The sequence below is a fragment of the Brachyistius frenatus genome, unplaced genomic scaffold (genome assembly GCF_029030835.1).
Source record: "Brachyistius frenatus isolate BFR_SWC_R1_liver_20210118 unplaced genomic scaffold, ASM2903083v1 Contig_185, whole genome shotgun sequence".
Classification (NCBI taxonomy): Eukaryota; Metazoa; Chordata; class Actinopteri; family Embiotocidae; genus Brachyistius; species Brachyistius frenatus.
This window is the reverse complement of record NW_027210784.1, coordinates 420,334-435,071: the sequence shown is the minus strand read 5'-3', so window position 1 is coordinate 435,071 and position 14,738 is coordinate 420,334. Positions and strand designations below refer to the sequence as shown.

Genomic DNA, 14,738 nt, shown 5'->3' with positions numbered 1-14,738 from the left:
TCTGACAAAATCTCTAGGAGGAGTTCGACAAAGTACAACATGTGCGAATCGCCAAAAATGACGACTAAATTCAAAATAGCAGACTTCCTGTTGAATTGAGGTAATGGTGCAATGTAACTTTTTTGTACATCTAGGTGTCATACACATGTCCACCGAATTTCATGCATGTAGGTAAATATAGCCTCTCTTTAGGGGGCGCTAGCGAGCCATTTGGCCACACCCACTCGCGACTCCACTAAAATAAGAAATATGTGTTCCAACTTTGATGAGTTTTTTAATATGATAAATCCTCCAAAAAGGCAATTCATTTGTAAGAACAACGACCGAAAATAAAAGTAATTCCTTAGATAACGATAGGGATTTCGCACCATCGGTGCTCGGGCCCTAAATATGAATAAAACCTCAACGTACTACATCATACTAGAGGGGGATGACCCAGGCTGCCTAAAATCTTCATACATTTCTAATGTTTCCCAAACATATTGGCAAATCATGATTTCAAACTTTTCTCTCTAGTTGTAGTCCTTACTCTACCTGTGTACTAATTGATGTAAAGTACATATGTGCAAGAGGTATATGACGGTTGGTCAAACATTTTCCAAGTCTGTTCCTGTTGCACATGGAGAAGGAGGAAGCAACAATGTTAGTTAGTGTGAGTAAATGTTCCAAGTATGTCTCTTGATCAACATCAGTACTTGTGTTTTATGCTTTTTGTGACCACCGGAACGTACACTCTTGCAATATCACAATGGGCACAAAAGTAAGAGAGCACACAACATATTTTTTGTCAAATTTTTGGGTGGTGGGGGGGGCAACGATTGTGTTGTTGTGGGCAGGAAATTCACACTGTCATGTTGTAGAAGCAAAGTGCCATCACACGCTGTTATCTCAGATGCTTTAGAACGTCACAGTAGAATTTGGTGTTGACTGTCTGACCCTGGGGGATGAATTAACGGTGCACCTCGCAAATATCATATTAAACCCACTTGGTTGTACTCCTGACCTGATGCACCTTCTTTAGTCTTGGATAGTGACATTCTGCCCCTCCTGAAATGTATATCCCACTCTAAACACCTCGCTTGTTTCATTGCTTCATTGCCGTAGACTTTCTGAAGCATTTCAAGAGTCTCTGTTGCAGATTTCTCTAGTTTGACACAAAATTGGATGTGTGCTCTCTGCTCATCGTCCATGGTTGAAATCACAAATGCACACGTACTCGTGCTTACAAAAACGTGTGTAACTCAGGTGCTGATGTTGATTAAGTGTTGTAACTTGGAATACTTACTCACGAAAGCTATAAGTTCACCCCCGCTCCATGCAGATCACTGTCCTGCACAACAGAAACAGTCTCTGATGGGAGGTAAAGCAGTTCGACGTGTCATGAAATCAACATGCAAACATTATGTGACTCTCCTCTTCCTCTTCTTCCTCTCTCCTTCAGCTCAGTAAAGGTTGCTCTCTTCACCTGGCCCAACGCTGGAGCCAGCTGTTCAACATCCAGCTGAGGAGGATGCCCATTTTATCCAAGGACTCTGCACCCGGACTCATCATGGCCACAGGTGAGACGACGAGAAGCAGCAACACATATTCAGAAAGTTTTTCAAGGATCTAAATATTCAGAAAAATCCAGCTAACAGTGATGTGCTGGAGCCAAGGATCGATGTGTAGAGACAGCAAATGTTTACCTCATTAAAACTTCCAGCTCAGGGGATATGTGCAGATTTTAAAGGCTCAATCGGGAGTTTTTGAACCTCATAAATTGCTTGAGATATAGACGGATAAAGAGACCTTGGGTGCCATCTGTCGGTGGGTGCCTTGTCTTATTTTTCAGCAGCTTCTTCTCGTTCTGATACCACAGATGGATTTGTTTTTTAATACAGGAAACAAGCAGTGTAAACCTACAAGTATTCCTCTGTGGTGTTTGAGCTGCCTTCCTGTTTCTCTTGCTAACATTGCACTTCCTGTAATGCTCCAAACACTAAACATATGGTGCCCCCTGTCGAAAGAAACTTCCTTAGTGTGGCAGTGTTCAGAGGTTTGTTGTGCTTCTCGGAAACCACAACTGAAAGTCAAAACATGTTGCTGTCAGATGAATTCATGTCTATCCTCATGAACTGGAAATCAAGGAACCCCATACACATTAAACACTGGAAAAACCTTCTGGTAGATTACTTCTCTATGGAAAATTTACCATCCTCCATAAAAAATTGTGTTTCTTTGTGTTACTCCCTTAGTAGATTGTCTTTAAAAAAAAAAAAAAAGATGAATTCATGAGAAGGAAATGTAGTGAGTTTCCCTGCTCTACTGCTGAAGCAGACTTTCTGCCTGCTGTTGGAATCCTCTTTGCCTCGTCACAGCTGGGAGATAGCATCGATTTGTTGATGCTCGACAGTGTTTGAGAGTCTTCTTCCCTTCCACCCAGCCAGTCTCTCCAATTCAATTCTTATTAGATAACGAGCATGGAAAGAGAGCAAAAAAGAGAGAGAGGAGGAAGGAGGGTAAGGAGGGCGGATTGGCAAACGCCGCCGCCGTTTGCTTCGTTATCGCACTCAAACAGATGGGCTAATTACTGCTGCAGCACCCAGTGGGGAACTCGACGGGTCAAACACACTCGTGAATACAGGCATGCATGAATGCCATGCACACACTGCATAGATACTGTATGTTTGCATTCACAACGACCCTGATAATACATTCCTCTACAAATTTCATTAGCTTATTATGAAAGAGTTGTTAACAATTATAGTATCCGTATATATTAGATGCTTATGATATTACAATGTATCCTGCAGTTCATAGGTTTTGTTAGTCCCTCCGGGAAATGTTGGTATTACAATAAATAATGCAAATTCAACCTCCTTCCACAATGTTTTCAGGAATTTTGCAAAATTCTCGTGATTCCTCCACAATGAAGGTCCTCAACAGAAGCTCTGCTGAAGGCATTATAGTGTAAATTCAGCCTTTCTAAACATAACAACTTCTCATTTATTAGTCAGCAATGCTCTTCAACCTCTTTTCTCATCATCACAACAAACCACATGCCGGCTGACTGAAAAAACAGCAGAACAGAAAATGACAGGGTTTCAGGGATATGTGGTTGTCATGAGAATACGGCTAAATCAAAAAAAGATAAGAAGTGATATATTTCCTGAATTATCTGTGATGTGCAGTATGTTTATTATCATAGGAAGTGATTACATGACTTTTTTTTTTATTACGTTGTGGTTACAATAATATCAGTTCTTCCTCAACTTGCAATATTTGCCAATTCCATCAATTTGAACCTTGTCAGCGATTTCTTTTTGCACTCAAAAACTTGTGTATCTCAGGTCAAACGATGAAACTTGGAATACTCATTCACAAAGGTTATAGATTCCCTGTGATCCATGCACGTCACGGTGCTGCTTATTGTTCATGTGCAACAGGAGCAGTCTTTGAACAATTTGATTGACTTTGTATAAAAATAGACAAAATATCAGACAAAACAGAAGAAGACAAATACAGCAAAAACATTATCGCAGTGATTTCTCCAACATTGATTCTAATTAGATACTTCTGCATACTGTAGGTGTCCAAGAATATGACAAAGTGATTTATTTCTCCTTCTTTTGTCATTACAATACCACCATGGTCTTCTAATTTTCAAAGATAATGCTCCTCTGTTTATCCAGAACAAAAATCCTGGACCATTTCACAAATTTAAAGATATTGAATTTTGACAGAACATAGAGCTATCAGCAGTTGCAGTCCAAAAATGTCAGATCTTTAAAGTGATTCCAATGGAACTCTATGAAACACACACTCACAGTGATGGCATGCTTGTGCTTGCCAGTTTCATATCTGCACAATGGCAGGCTTTATTTTTATTGTCTCAGGTCTCTGGCTTCTTGTGTGAAGATATTTAATGAGAGTCATTAGCCCATTTTACACAGAGATGGAGCGTAATTCATTTTCGAGGCATTGTTACGGCCATCAACGGAGACACAATAACCATGTTACCTTCATTTTAATCTGCCCTGCTTCAAGTCCTTCACCCTGAAATGATATTTGATAAACAGGTTGATGTCCGTAGATGTTAGCAGGTGACGATGCTGCTATTAATCACTCAGTTCACAGATTCCATTCAGTTCTTGATGAATGGATGGAAGGATACATAAAGGGATGTGTGTGGGAGGTGATGGAGCAGAGGGAGATTGTTCTCCAGTAGATACAGCCTTACCTGTTGTGCAACTGTACGAGCACCGTTCCCTGAAAGTTGCATGACAAGCACCTTCAGCCTTTAATCTTAGTCTTCACAGCCAAATTTGCAGCTCTCCAAGGGTATGTTGACCTCATGATAGGGTTAGACAGTAAGTCAGGTGATCCTTAAAATTATTACAATTCATCTTCTTGGGACCATGAATATCTGTAATTAATTTCATAGATATCGATCCAGTTATTACCATTATTACCGTCTCAACCTGGAACATAAATGTCCTGTGACACTGGATTAAAACTCTGGAGATCATTGAAGTCATTAGGACTCATCATCTAGGAACCATGACTGTATGTGCAAAGTTTTATTTCAATCCTGTGACTAGAGGTGAGGATATTTCTCTGGATGTTTGGTAGCAGTGGAGGTTCGATGATCACCAAAGCGATGAGGAATTTTCCTTCACAGTGAAGTTCACTAATTCAGTGCACTGACATCAGTATGGGCAGTAAACAGTATAATTTCCTGCCTCTTATCACACATCTTTGTCAAAAGTGTGAGAAGTGTTTGATAAGCACATTTCAGGGAATTGTGTTGATACATACAGATATAATGGATATCAACCAATATATCAATAACAAAATAAATGTACTCCCTAAAATCGGGATCAGCCTCAAAAACCCAGTATCCATTACACAGTGTAATCCTGTAATGCTCTACACAGTACATCCTGTGTATACTGGTATAATGCTAGAAGTTGGTGGTCGTTAAGATTTCCTCTTTCTAAAAGAAGGTCACACTTGTTTCTTATCCAGTGAAATATTTCATCCTCCTCTGGGTGGATTTGTTTGCAACAGGCCTTTATGATCCTTGATGAGTTTATGAGTTATAGTCCTGATAACTAGGGGAGATTTTATATAATTGCCAATCTCAATGTTACAGTTGCTTCAGCAATTGATCTTTTTCAAGCCTCACACACAAAAAGTAAAAATGATGTAATACACCAAGAACACATCTCATAACCCCTTTCATGCTTTTAGCACTCCCCTCTTGCAAAGAATAACAACTTGTTTTTACTGTAAGACATCCCTCTGACTTTTACATTTACTTCAGCATGTCTGCTAACAACTTAAAATACTTTACACTTTATAGACAATGAACATTCGACCCTTGGATCTAAGTTTACTTTCCCTTTCTGTATAATTTTTTTCATTGTGTTTTTGTGCGTCGCCTGAGCAGATCCTTCCTGTTGATCTGCCTTATTAAATAACAACATACTGTCAGAGGAAAGTATTTGTCAGCACATACAAAGGCCACATGCATTAAGAGATACAGAATTCTCTGGCTTGAGTTCTTGGGTTGCAGATTTTCCATATATGAAAGCAAAAACAGTGGTCACATGAAATCTGTAATATTCAGGGGGAAAACCCCTGGTGTGTGTGTGTGTGTGTGTGTGTGTGTGTGTGTGTGTGTGTGTGTGTGTGTGTGTGTGTGTGTGTGTGTGTGTGTGTGTGTGTGTGTGTGTGTGTGTGTGTGTGTGTGTGTGTGTGTGTGTGTGTGTAAAATGCCTTTTTGTCTTCTGATTGCAGGATCTGTAGGCAGGAACTTGGCCAACAAACCCAATGTGTATGTCTCCAGCAGCGCTGGAGCCCGGTGGAAAGAGGTCAGTACAAAATCCAACACAGATGATGAAAAGAACAAAACCACAGGCAGCTCATCTATCATGAAAAATAATTACATATTGTAATGGAGTCAGGTGCCGTGCCTGTAAATGTATTCAAGCTTTATAGACCTTATCAGTAGATAGAAAAAAAAAACCAAATACTGCAATATTAATTTAATTCATCTAGTTAGAAATATAGACTACGTTTACTTCATATAAAGGAAAAACTGCCTCTAAGATAATAAGTTATGACTGATCACCTTGATGTTTCAGCCAATGATGCTTTTAGTTTAGTTTTTTTAAGCTGCAGTCATAGTTTGTTTTTGACCACGTAGTAGAACAAGCTGAAAGCACAATTTTGGAATACTTTTAGTACCTTTAGTTTTTATGACAAATGTGTTCGCAAACAGTTGCGTCTTTACACATCCAGCAGACACAGAGCAACAACAGCATTCATTTGGAGTGGAATGTTTGCTATTAACTCCTGAGACAAATATGTGTTGCTTAGCAGCTACATGCTCCAGTATGGTCATGACAGCTATTCGCAAACTTAGTGTGTCTACTGTATGGTGCTCGGCAGGTCATGTACCAACCTGCAACCAGCGGTGATGTCATCCATTATTTTGTGACCATATTTGGACAAGCTGGGGGGAGAGGGGGGCAGCTGTAACCTGCCTGCACCAGCCTGTCAATCAAACAGACCCCCCCCCCCCACCCCACCCCCCCAAAACATGACTTTTTAGAGCTTATTTTATAATAAATGACGGGATTATTTTCAGATGGACAGCCTGAAAGCTATAATAAGGAGCGACTTTAGAAAAATGTAGTTAACTCGTGGAAATATTTATTGGCTTGATTCCACTGGTGCCAGCTACATCGCGTTCGGTTTCCGACAGGGCCACCAGTGCTAATGGCAGCCATTTTAGACAATACATGTGATTCTGCCAGATGCACTGGAGTACATTTATGTAGTGTTCAAGAAGCGTCTCTTTGCTCCACCTAGCTTAAAATATGCATCAAGTCTATTTTATGTCAAGCTGCACAGAGCAGTTCAGACGGGCAGGAAGTCGGACACAGGAACAAAATAGAGCATCCGGTCAACTTTTGCGATAAAACACCTTGTGCAGACTCGTGGCAGTATATCACATCCCTACATCAACCTCTGCCCCCTTGTCATTCAAGCAGGAGTAGAAATGCTTTCTCCTCCTCTAAACAGGCACTCAATGTAAAGTATAGATACAAAATAAATGTGAACATGAATGGACTTGTAGCAATTACTGTCATTAGTCATCCTCTTTAGCTTCAGTGATATGTGGATGGAGTTTAGTTATGAGTGGAATTTAAATCAAACTATTTAGATGTGATTGGATTGCTCAGAAGGGGGCGTGGCTTAGTAAATACTACTACCTGCAAAGCTCGCTCGAGAGTTGGGTCCCAAGACATGCGATACGTCACTTCTTTTACTATTTTCCTTTAGCTGTCTTTGTTTTGAAAACGGTCATGTTTCTCTGCTCGAGACTTAAAGGTAGTTAAATGTTTTTATTCATGTAAACAAAATAGCTAAATATTGTTTGTTGTGTTCTGTGTAAGGGAAAAAAATATGAACTTATCTAAAAAGTACAACCTGGTACTATGCAAGCTCAATTCAGAAAGTATTTAAATAATATAAGTTTTATTTTTTATTATTATTTTCTCTTACAAATTTGCAAAATAAATTCTAAAAGCATGTTTACTCTTTATTATTATGGATTGTTGATTGTAAAAAAAAAAATAAGAAAAAATGATATTTTATCCATTTAAACTGTTTACAACAATTGTACAATGCAACAAAATATTCAAACATCAAAGGCGGATCAGATTGTTTAGCTGACTCATGTTTCATGTAAGTTGGATCCTACCGAGTTGTTTCCACACCTTGCTATGTCAAAGTGTTCAGATGCTAAAGGTAGCTAAAAACATCATAAATGAGCGAAGATGAAGTTTTATCTGCCCAGTAATACTTGAACATTTCACTCTTTGTGTGCCGTCCTTCGATTTTTATTTCAATCAGTGCACTTTCTCAATAGAGGATACACAGATTCAACGTTCCTCTGAGCAAGACAGAGTTAAAATCCCCAAGAGAATACCAGCTATTTGACTTGCCGTTAGCTCCCCACCAGGTCACGGTCAAAGCTGAATTTACTGTAGGGGAATTTTACTGGTCAAATTAACAACATCAAATCTCCTTTGACTGGCTGTAACTGCCCCCAAGTGCATGATGGCTATTTAAAGATATTTTGTTTTTTTACAGGAAAAGGAAAAAGAGACATTTTACACATACAACATAAAAATACTATGAAAAAAACTACTTTTCCTTTCATTATGATATTCAGTGTTAAGGGTGAATCATCACATGAGTTGGATCCTATTAAGGAAATAAAAATGCCATTTTATCAGGTCATTAACATCTATAGATTTGCTGTTCCAAATGTTTAATGCTTCTTACGTACACTGTGCTCTGTTAACTCACTGACTCTGTCACCCAGGCACTGGCAGGCCCTCATTTCTACACATGGGGTGACCATGGTGGAATCCTGATGGCAATTGCACAAGGAGGCGCCACCAAACAGCTCAAGTAAGTCCAAATGGCCTGTTTAAACACTTTGATTTGAGTTAGAAGTATCAAACCCAGAGAATCTCACATGGCTGAAAGGTTTCTATCTAAAAATCCCCTCACAAATATATGAAATCTGGGGAGTGGAGCACATAAATGGCACCCACCCTATGCATGCGCTCATTAGTCAGTGGGAGCAAATTGTGCAAATGTGGAGCAGCTTGTTGGAGTCAAGCAGCAAATTCCCTTTTCTTTACTGAACAGAGATGTAATAGATCATCTGTGCCAATAGCAACATTGCAGGCAGCTCTTGTGTATGTGATACTTTTTATTACTGTGAAAACAGCTGATCTAGTTTACATGCAGGGATGATTCACTTCCCTTACTCTGGTTACTCAGTAACCTGGATTTGCCTTCACATATATTTAAATGTCACTATAACTGGGTTAAGCCACCCAATTAAAATACCTGCAATACTCCTATTTTACCCCCACATTCAGTTGGTGTTTTGTTCAGACGATATCTTCCCTTTCTTGCTGTTGCTCTGTCAGAAAATGAGTGGATCGGCGCTAGGCTGCAGATGAAAGAACAAAAGAACAAATGTTCAATGCGGGATGCCTACAATACATTTGAAAGAGCAACACAAAAAAAAATCCTTGTCACATCCAAAATAATAGATTGAATATCGGCCATGTCCCTGTCAGGTTCAGCACCAACGAGGGTGAGACGTGGACCGACTTTAAGTTCTCGGACAAGGAGGTGTACATTTACCAGCTGCTGACTGAGCCCGGGGAGAAGAGCACCATCTTCACCATCTTTGGCTCCTACGCTGAGCAGAGGCACAGCTGGCTCATCCTCCAGGTCAACACCTCCGACGTTCTGGGTAGGTTGGTCAGCGAGAGGTACGAGTGGAAGGCGTTGATGTTAGAACTCTTAAATTCTCACCAGCAACAGCTCCCAACAGGCATTCAGCTGTAGTTATCAACAGAAGCTTTAATTTCACTGCTACATTCTTGTTAGTCCTGCCAGGACAGTTTTTTGTGATTGTTGCGACTTTTCAAAAAAGTTGCAAGGAAATTTACAGCGTTTTGTGAAATTTGTTGAAATTAATGATTTTTTTGTTTGATTTTTGCTGTGGTCTGAAAAAGTGTTTGCCCCCTTTGTGATATCCAATTTTTTTGCATGTCTGTCACACTTAAATGTTTCAGATCATCAAACAAATTTAAATGTTAGTCAGAGATAACACAAGTAAACACAAAATGCAGTTTTTAAATGAAAGTTTTTATTATTAAGGGAGAAAACAAATCCAAACCCACATGGCCCTGTGTGAAAAAGTGTTTGCCCCCTCCTGTTAAAACATAACTTAACTGTGGTTTATCACACCTGAGTTCAATTTCTCTAGCCACACCCAGGCCTGATTACTGACACACCTGTTCTAAATCAAGAAATCACTTAAATAGGACCTGCCTGACAAAGTGAAGTAGACCAAAAGATCCTCAGAAGATAGACATCATGCCGAGATCCAAAGAAATTCAGAAATAAATGAGAAAGAAAGTAATTGAGATCTATCAGTCTGGAAAAGGTTCTAAAGCCATTTCTAAAGCTTTGGGACTCCAGAGAACCACAGTGAGAACCATTATCCACAAATGGAGAAAACATGGAACAGTGGTGAACCTTCCCAGGAGCGGCCGGCCAACCAAAATTACCCCAAGAGAGCAGCGACGACTCATCCGAGAGGTCACAAAAGACCCCACGACAACATCCAAAGAACTGCAGGCCTCACTTGCCTCAGTTAAGGTCAGTGTTCATGACTCCACCAGAAGAAAGAGACTCGGCAGAAATGGCTGCATGGCAGAGTTCCAAGACCAAAACCACCGCTGAGCAAAAAGAACATTAAGGCTCGTCTCATTTTTGCCAGAAAACATCTTGATGATCCCCAAGACTTTTGGGAAAATACTCTGTGGACTGACGAGACAAAAGTTGAACTTTTTGGAAGGTGTGTGTCCCGTTACATCTGGTGTAAAAGTAACACCGCATATCAGAAAAAGAACATCATACCGCTGTAAAAGACTCATTGCAAGTTATCGCAAACGCTTGATTGCAGTTGTTGCTGCTAAAGGTAGCCCAACCAGTTATTAGGTTTAGGAGGCAAACACTTTTTCACACAGGGCCATGTGGGTTTGGATTTTGTTTCTCCCTTAATAATAAAAACCTTCATTTAAAAACTGCATTTTGTGTTTACTTGTGTTATCTTTGACTGATATTTAAATTTGTTTGATGATTTGAAACATTAAAGTGTGACAAACATGCAAAAAATAAGAAATCAGGAAGGGTGAAAACACTTTTTCACACCACTGTACCTAATAAAGAGTGAGTCAGTTGTAATCACAACCTAATTATAATAAGTATACTGCAGGTCCCAGAAATAGTTGGAAATATTTTATTTTATTTTATGAACTCAAATGACACAAAACAATATCAGGAAGGGTCTTTGACTGCAATATAGAATAAATAGGCCAAGTGCTATAAATGCTTTTTAAAGGTCCCAGGTTTTTCGCTTTTCTTGTTTTTGATAATCCATAGGAAGATATTTTTTTGGTTGCACCTCATTAGTTTTACTAAATTCTGGAGTTCTTAACAAGAACAGGCTGTTTTGTGTCTGTATCTTTAAGGTGCATTGCTATCAAAACCCTCTTCTCTGATTTACTGAGTCACAGTTTTCTCTTGTCTTGTAGCTTGCCATTTCATGATGCGTTGACCGCTCAGCGTTACATTGATTATTGTGATTGAAACAGAGAAATTTCCTGGAGGAACTGGTTACTGTTAGTATTAGGTTGTTAGTTAATAGCTAAAAAGAAAATAACAACATGTGGCTTGTTTCATTGCATGATAATTCTTTTACATATGACTTATATTTTGTTGGCTGGAAAAAGTAATGTTAGCATAATTCTACTCTGTAGTAGATGCTGTGTAAAATGCTAACATACTTGTTTCAGCGCTTGAAAAGTCACCATCACTTCTGTGTCAAACATCAACACTTGTTCTTTCTTTAAATTGTTTTCCAGGTGTACCTTGTTCTGAGGCTGACTACAAGCGCTGGTCTCCGTCAGACGAGCACGGCAACGAGTGTCTGTTGGGCCGAGAGATCACGTTTAAGAGACGAGCTCCCCACGCTACATGTTTTAATGGAGAGGACTTTGACCGGCCAGTAACCATCTCTAATTGCTCCTGCACACGCCAGGACTATGAATGGTGAGGGAACCACTCATGCACAAAACATTTTTTTATCGGATACGGACTGTGAGTACAGACAATCCAAGTTGGACTGCATGGATTTCATATAGCCACACAAAGATGTGACTAGGAAGGGGTTAATATCTTGAAAATGGGTCATATTACAGTCATATTACAGGGTATCTAAAGGCCTTTAAAGGTAATAAAAAAGTCCCCCAGAAAAAAGCTTCCACAGTCCACAGTTTTACTTCTTGTTGCTGTAAGTGAATTAAGAAAAATAACTCTTGTTAACATAAAATTATTTTATGGACCTTCATTAATAGATCATTTCTCAACAATCAATAAATGATATTGCCAGGAATTGCAATATATAGCTGGGCAGTAGACCAAGTAGTGATATTAGATGCCAATGAATGAATTCACTGAAATGACACCTGCTGGTTTACATTAACATCTTTTGTTTGATATGATTGTTGTGGTTAAAGAGGGATTACATTTTATTCTGTGTAGTATTGAAAACGTGATAACTAAGAAACCCTGTAATAAAAAAAAGGCTGATATCTAAATGTAGAAACACCTCCCTCATGTACAACATGTACTCAGGATGTTGTGTTGTTTTGCTGTGTCATTACAGAGCTCAGACGTGTTCTCATTCCTTTGATAATCCTTGAAATGCCTCTCAAATTTGATTGTCCACCTGTGACAAATACATTTTGATTGGATGATTTATTTTTGAATTCAAAACAAATCGTAACCCAAAAATTAAATCATTGTGTGAATTGTGTGCACCTACAAACAGTAGAGCCACTTCATCTTCACTTGAACACATATATGTATATATATTATATTAAAAAAAATATATTATTGTAGAGCAGTTCTTAATTGTTAAGTAGCTCTTAAAGACAAGACAAGTTGAGTTTTTAAAAGATTTGAAAGATGTCTACTGTATATTCATTAGTGTGTGGGCAGAACTTGTTATATCCAAAGTATGTGGCACTTATTTGGCTAATGTGTGACTCAAATTTCAGTGCCCCTTAAATGTCCGGTATGTGCTGCCATTAAGTGGAGGGAAGAAACTAATTGTGTTTTCTTTCCCTCTTTATCTCCCTGCTCTGCATCCTTTCAGTGACTACGGCTTCAAGCTGAGTGAAGACTTGTCTCTGCAGGTGTGTGTGCCTGACCCTGAGTTCCTGGGTGACCTCTATGCTCCTCCAGTTCCTTGTCCCGTCGGTACCACCTACCGCCGCAGCAAAGGGTAAACTGGCAATATCTGACTTTACGGTGCAGACGATGTATAGCCTAGGATTCTTCTTCTGTGATGTGTTGGCATGATGCCAGAATCTGCAACAATACTTGATTCACATTTTCATTTTCATAAGGCAAGCTTTTTCCTTTTGAGTTGTATTTATGTGTTTTCAGTATTTAGTTTTAACGCACATATTTGGGGTGGAAAAAAATTCAGGTGATTTTTGTCATAAACTGTAGATGGCAGTGTAATCTAAGTGTGAATGAAGCCTCAGCTTGAACTAAAAGGCCTTCTCTCCTATTTGAAAATGTTCTGGTTTGCTTTTAAATAAGGACACGAGGACAGAGCACATGAGGTCAGGAGGACTTAATGTCTATTCTGATGCTTTTAACTCAACATTGGCTTTTATAATTGCCTTTACTTGCCTTTACTTTCTTTGGTTTGTTACTTCTTGTTTTTTGGGTGTTTTTTTTTTTGGTGAGAGCGCTACCATGTGTCCAGCTGAGTAAAACTTTTTGGTCTTGTGTTTCTGCTGCAGCTACAGGAAGGTACCAGGTGACAGCTGTAGTGGAGGAGACGTGGAGTCCAGACTGGATGGAGAGATGCTGCCTTGTCCGGTCGGAGGTAACCTGCATTTTAATAAATGTTTGAACAGTGTAGCTGATGTGGAAGAAGATTTTTAATGTGCCAAACGTCATTCAAAATAGTTTTGCATCTCCTCTCTTAAGCTTCTCCCTGGAGCAGTACCAAGAACCGGCTCTTTTGTGTCTTTTCTTTTAAGGTGCATTGATATCACTATCCCTCTGTTCTGATTGGCTGACTCTTTTCTGAGTGACACACACAAGCCAACCACTGGTTTTCTTTGGTCTTGTAGCTTTCTAGCCCTGCAACACAGCTCAAGGTGATATGAGCTTAAGTTTGTGACATCACAAACTTACAGAAGTCCAAACAGTACTGTTTGCACAGTGTATGTAGAATGACTGTGTGGGGGTGGACTAGCCTCAAACACGTCTCAATTTGTGCGAGTTCCCTGCAAGCTGTTGAATGTGAAACATCTCCAACCAAACAGCATCTCATTAAGAAGGGACTCTCTCCTGAAGCTTGCAGGTGTTCTGTGCATCTTAACACGGACAGTTATTGTAGTGTTTCTTTCCCACCAATCAACACCCGGTGTGTCTTTTTTTTTTTTCCCCCCACTCAAACACTTGTCCTGTGTTCTTCCAGAGAGTAACGAGTTCATCCTGTATGCTGTGAGGAACTCCATCCATCGCTACGACCTGGCCACGGGCACCGACCAGGCCCTGCCTCTGGCCGGCCTCAGGGAGGCCGTGGCTCTGGACTTTGACTTTGACAGGAACTGCCTGTACTGGGCCGACATCTCGTTGGACACCATACAGGTCAGTGAGGGATTCCTCTGGGAGGCGGTCAGGCCACACATTTTCTCTGACACAATGTGTTTTTGCAGTATCTAAACACAAGTGAAGCAGGGCTTGTTAATATCAGTGCAGGGACTCAAGGGGAGCTCATTCATCCCTGCCAAGCTCAGCTTGTTTTCAGTATGTTGCACAGTTACACATTATCAACATGCAGTCGCCCGTCTTCTCCCCTGCAGCGTCTTTGTCTGAATGGCAGCACGGGTCAGGAGGTCGTGGTGAGGAAAGACCTGCAGAACGTGGAGGCCCTGACCTTTGACCCCATCAGTAGACTGCTCTACTGGGTAGATGCTGGAGCTCAGAAGATTGAGGTATAGAAAAACACCAAAGTGTGTGCGTTTGTATCTGAGAAACTCTGTCAAAAGAGAAGACACAGT

General features: G+C 39.9%; 1 protein-coding gene across 4 annotated transcripts in view; it reads left to right on the top strand.

The window, feature by feature from the left end:
- The window catches only part of sorl1 (sortilin-related receptor, L(DLR class) A repeats containing), a 99,988-nt gene that overhangs the window by 60,166 nt on the left and 25,084 nt on the right, over positions 1 to 14,738 (top strand). For all 4 annotated transcript variants that reach the window (XM_069718045.1, XM_069718043.1, XM_069718044.1 and 1 more), the window contains exons 10-18: positions 1,442 to 1,559; positions 5,782 to 5,855; positions 8,381 to 8,469; positions 9,153 to 9,331; positions 11,514 to 11,700; positions 12,809 to 12,937; positions 13,467 to 13,552; positions 14,153 to 14,325; positions 14,541 to 14,672. In XM_069718045.1, coding sequence (XP_069574146.1) covers positions 1,442 to 1,559; positions 5,782 to 5,855; positions 8,381 to 8,469; positions 9,153 to 9,331; positions 11,514 to 11,700; positions 12,809 to 12,937; positions 13,467 to 13,552; positions 14,153 to 14,325; positions 14,541 to 14,672 — 1,167 coding nt within the window. The remainder of the gene's footprint in view (positions 1 to 1,441; positions 1,560 to 5,781; positions 5,856 to 8,380; positions 8,470 to 9,152; positions 9,332 to 11,513; positions 11,701 to 12,808; positions 12,938 to 13,466; positions 13,553 to 14,152; positions 14,326 to 14,540; positions 14,673 to 14,738) is intronic.